The sequence below is a fragment of the Alosa pseudoharengus genome, unplaced genomic scaffold (genome assembly GCF_046254945.1).
Source record: "Alosa pseudoharengus isolate Yale_2024_CS ecotype anadromous, Long Island Sound unplaced genomic scaffold, YU_APseudo_1.1 YU_APseudo_1.1_scf_23, whole genome shotgun sequence".
NCBI lineage: Eukaryota > Metazoa > Chordata > Actinopteri > Clupeiformes > Clupeidae > Alosa > Alosa pseudoharengus.
This window is the reverse complement of record NW_027468685.1, coordinates 8,430,876-8,434,171: the sequence shown is the minus strand read 5'-3', so window position 1 is coordinate 8,434,171 and position 3,296 is coordinate 8,430,876. Positions and strand designations below refer to the sequence as shown.

General features: G+C 48.6%; 1 protein-coding gene across 1 annotated transcript in view; it reads left to right on the top strand.

Annotated features, from left to right (window-relative positions):
* Window positions 1-2,976, top strand: part of ash1l (ash1 (absent, small, or homeotic)-like (Drosophila)) — a 34,111-nt gene extending 31,135 nt beyond the window's left edge. Inside the window, exons 25-26 of the mRNA XM_076301668.1 lie at window positions 1-271; window positions 1,325-2,976. The exon at window positions 1-271 is cut by the window's left edge and continues 276 nt beyond it. Of these exons, the coding sequence (XP_076157783.1) occupies window positions 1-271; window positions 1,325-1,416 (363 nt within the window). The 3' untranslated portion in view covers window positions 1,417-2,976. The remainder of the gene's footprint in view (window positions 272-1,324) is intronic.
* The last annotated feature ends 320 nt before the right edge of the window (window positions 2,977-3,296 follow it).

The window sequence follows — 3,296 nt, the reverse complement described above, 5'->3', positions numbered from 1 at the left end:
CATCCGCCTGGAGAGGCCGACGAGGAGGAGGACGAGCCCGAGGAGGAGGCGGAGGAGTTGGAGGAGCAGAGGGAGATGGGCGAGGGCTCAGCGGAGAGAGGAGGAGAAGGAGGAGGAGGTGGGGGAGGTGGGGGAGAGGCGTCGGAGGCTGTTCCCTCGTCCTCGTCGTCGCCCCTGCACCACTCGGCGCCTCTGAGCCGGCGGGAGGCCCAGCGAGACCGACTCAACAAGATCCTACTGGAGCTGCTGCACAGAGCGCCCAGCAAACAGGGTGAGACGGAGAGAGAGAGAGAGAGAGAGAGAGAGAGAGGGTGAGAAGGGGAGAGAGAGAGAGAGAGAGAGAGAGAGAGAGAGAGAGAGAGAGAGAGAGAGAGAGAGAGAGAGAGAGAGAGAGAGAGGGTGAGAAGGGGAGAGAGAGAGAGAGAGAGAGAGAAGGGGGAGAGAGAGAGAGGGTGAGAAGGGGAGAGAGAGAAAGAGAGGGTGAGAAGGGGAGAGAGAGAGAGAGAGAGAAAGGGGAGAAGATGAGAGAAATACTATACTTATGTTGACTCCATAACTGTGTGTGTGTGTGAGAGAGAGAGAAAGTGAGTAGTATGCTAAGAGGTCAGAAAAGGTAAGGGAGGGGAATATAAGAGAGGCATGAAAGGATGAGAGGAGAGAGAGTGATGGCATGAGGGAACAGAGAGATGAATAAGAGATGAAAAGCCGAGAGGATGAAGGTGTGAGAGGTAAGGAACCTGGGAAAAGAGCATTGGGGCATTGGCCAGGGAGCTCAGGGGTCAGAAAACACGAAAGGTTTGTGAGGCGCACAGAATAGAAGAGAAAGAGACGCCTGATAGACGCAAGACAAATAGTGTATGTAGAAGAGGAGAGGAAAAAGAGAGGGAGGAACCCAGTGGAAGGTGTGAGAGAGTGTAGTGCCCTGGGAGTCCGCCTGTGGAGATTTAGAACTTCTGTCTAACCGGAATGTTCTATGGCTGAGAGGAATCATTCTTATGCCCAGTTCCGTTACTGAACATTCCATATGGAATTGGATTGTCTGAGTGCGCCTGTGGAGATTTAGAGCTTCAGTCTAACTAGAATGTTCTACTACTGACAGAAATCATTCTTATGCCCAGTTAAGTTACTAAAACTTATAATTGGTTCTGTTTGAGTAACTTTGGGAGAAGGAAGTGATGTGGACAGTACTGATGTGAGTGTTGTGTGAGTGAAGAGTGTGTGTCTGTACTGTGTGTGTGTGTGTGTGTGTGTGTGTGTGTGTGTGTGTGTGTTTGAGTGTTTGAATGAGTATTGTCTCATCTGTCCCGATTCCCTCTTCCCGCAGTGATTGACGTGACCTACCTGCTGGAGGAGGGCTCTGGGAGGAAGCTGCGCAGACGTACGCTGGGATTGGGTGACCTAGTGGGCAGGAAGTGACGTCATCTTCAACAACCCTGCTGCCTGGCAAGCACGTTTCCCTCTCTGTAGCCGGGTGAAGGAGCAAAGGGACGAGGAGAAGACAGGAGCAAGGTTGGGCAGAGAGATAGACGGAAGCAGAGGAGGAGGTGTCTCTCTCTCTCTCTCTCTCTCCATCTGCAGGACACCGCAGCCTAAATCCCTACTAGAGGATTCATAGGAAAGTGACCGTTTCTCAGGGTGACGTGTGGACGTTTCCATGGCGCCCAGGGCCCTGACATAATTCAAACCCATGACGATGCAATGAGTGTCAAAAACAAAAACATAGGAACCTGTATTTTTTTTTTTTGTGGCGCTTTACAGAGAACTACAACGCAAAATAAAACAAAGCAAACACAAAACAACAAACAAACAAAAAAGAAACTAAACTAAAAAGCCTTGGAAAGACTGAATTACAGACTTATAACTCCTAGAAGGGGACTCAGACCTTAAAGAAGAGACGAAAGAAAGAGGAGTGAGGAGCGGACCTGGGACTCTCGCCTTCCCCGGTCTCTCCACAAGGACACGCTCGGGGAAGGAGGAAGACGAGTAAGACGAGGAAGAGGAGGAGGAGAAAGGGTAGCAGAGAGGCTCCCAGTGCCAGGTACTGAACTTAGGGATGCACAGCAACAGCAACAGCAGGAACGGGCCAGTAGTGCCCCCTAGTGGCCGAGAGTGGCAAAGACAAGCGTTTTTTTGATCCTATATGGGAATGAGCAGCCAGATGAGGGGGGTGGGGGGGGTGGGGAGGGCTAAGCATAGGAAGTGCAGTGTAGCACGCTTACACACTGCCAGGAGAAAGAGAGGACAGGAGGAGAGGAGATGAGGCAAGGAAATTTGAGGAGGAGCTTTGGCTAAACTGCACTTTTGACCCCACGGACAGCGGAGGCTCCCAGGATGCAGCGCACACACACTAACACACAGTATTGGAAGATGCTGTCTTGCAGATGATTAAAAAAAAAAACCATAACAACAACAACAAAAAAAACAAACAAAAAACAAACAACAAAAAACAAAACAGATGACTTACTAAGTATATTCTCTCTCTTTTTTTCGTTTTCTTTTTCCTGTTTTACTGTAATACTTAACAAAGCATTGGAGAGGGGTGGGGTTTCTGTGAGCAGAGCTTTTTTGTGATTGGTCTGTGAGGTAACTAGTCCCGCCCTGTTTGAAGTCATCAAACTTCACCAGCGAATAGGAGAAGGAACAGATTGGTTATCAGGCACAGGAGGGAGCTGGCCTGAGTATCGCCTTAGAGTGCCATGGTCTTGACTGGTGTGTGTGTGTGTGAGTGTGTGTTTGTATGTTTGTATGTGTATGCATATATGTGTGTACATGACCGTGTGTGTTTGTGTGTGTGTGTGTGTGTAGTAACCACCAGAATTCTTAAAAAACTGAAAAGAAAAAAAACTAAGGGCTTGAAAGCAATGATAAAAGTTATTGATGAATGAATTATAATTAATGGTTAAACGGTAGAAATGGAATATGATGGAAGCAGAGAAAACAGTGTATCTTGTGATGTCAGATTTTCTGTGGGTTGGGGGGTGGGGGTAAGTCAAGGGCGGTCGGGGGGGGGGGGGGGGGGGGATCTTTTGGTTCTTTTTATAATTGCTTTCCTGGTGTTTTTTTTTCTGGTTGCCATGGAGAATGTTAATAACAGATTGTGATGAGATTTCCTTTCCGCCGCACCTGTGCTGAGAGAGACAGGTGTGTGTGCTTGTCCCTCTTCGCCAGGTGGAGAGGCAGGAGAAGAGAGGGAGATGCGGAAGGCTAAATAAGAAAAAAACTGACAGAGAACGAAGCGTTGTATAGTGCCAAGCTATGTATATATACTGACTGGGAAATGAGAGAGGAGTCTCCAA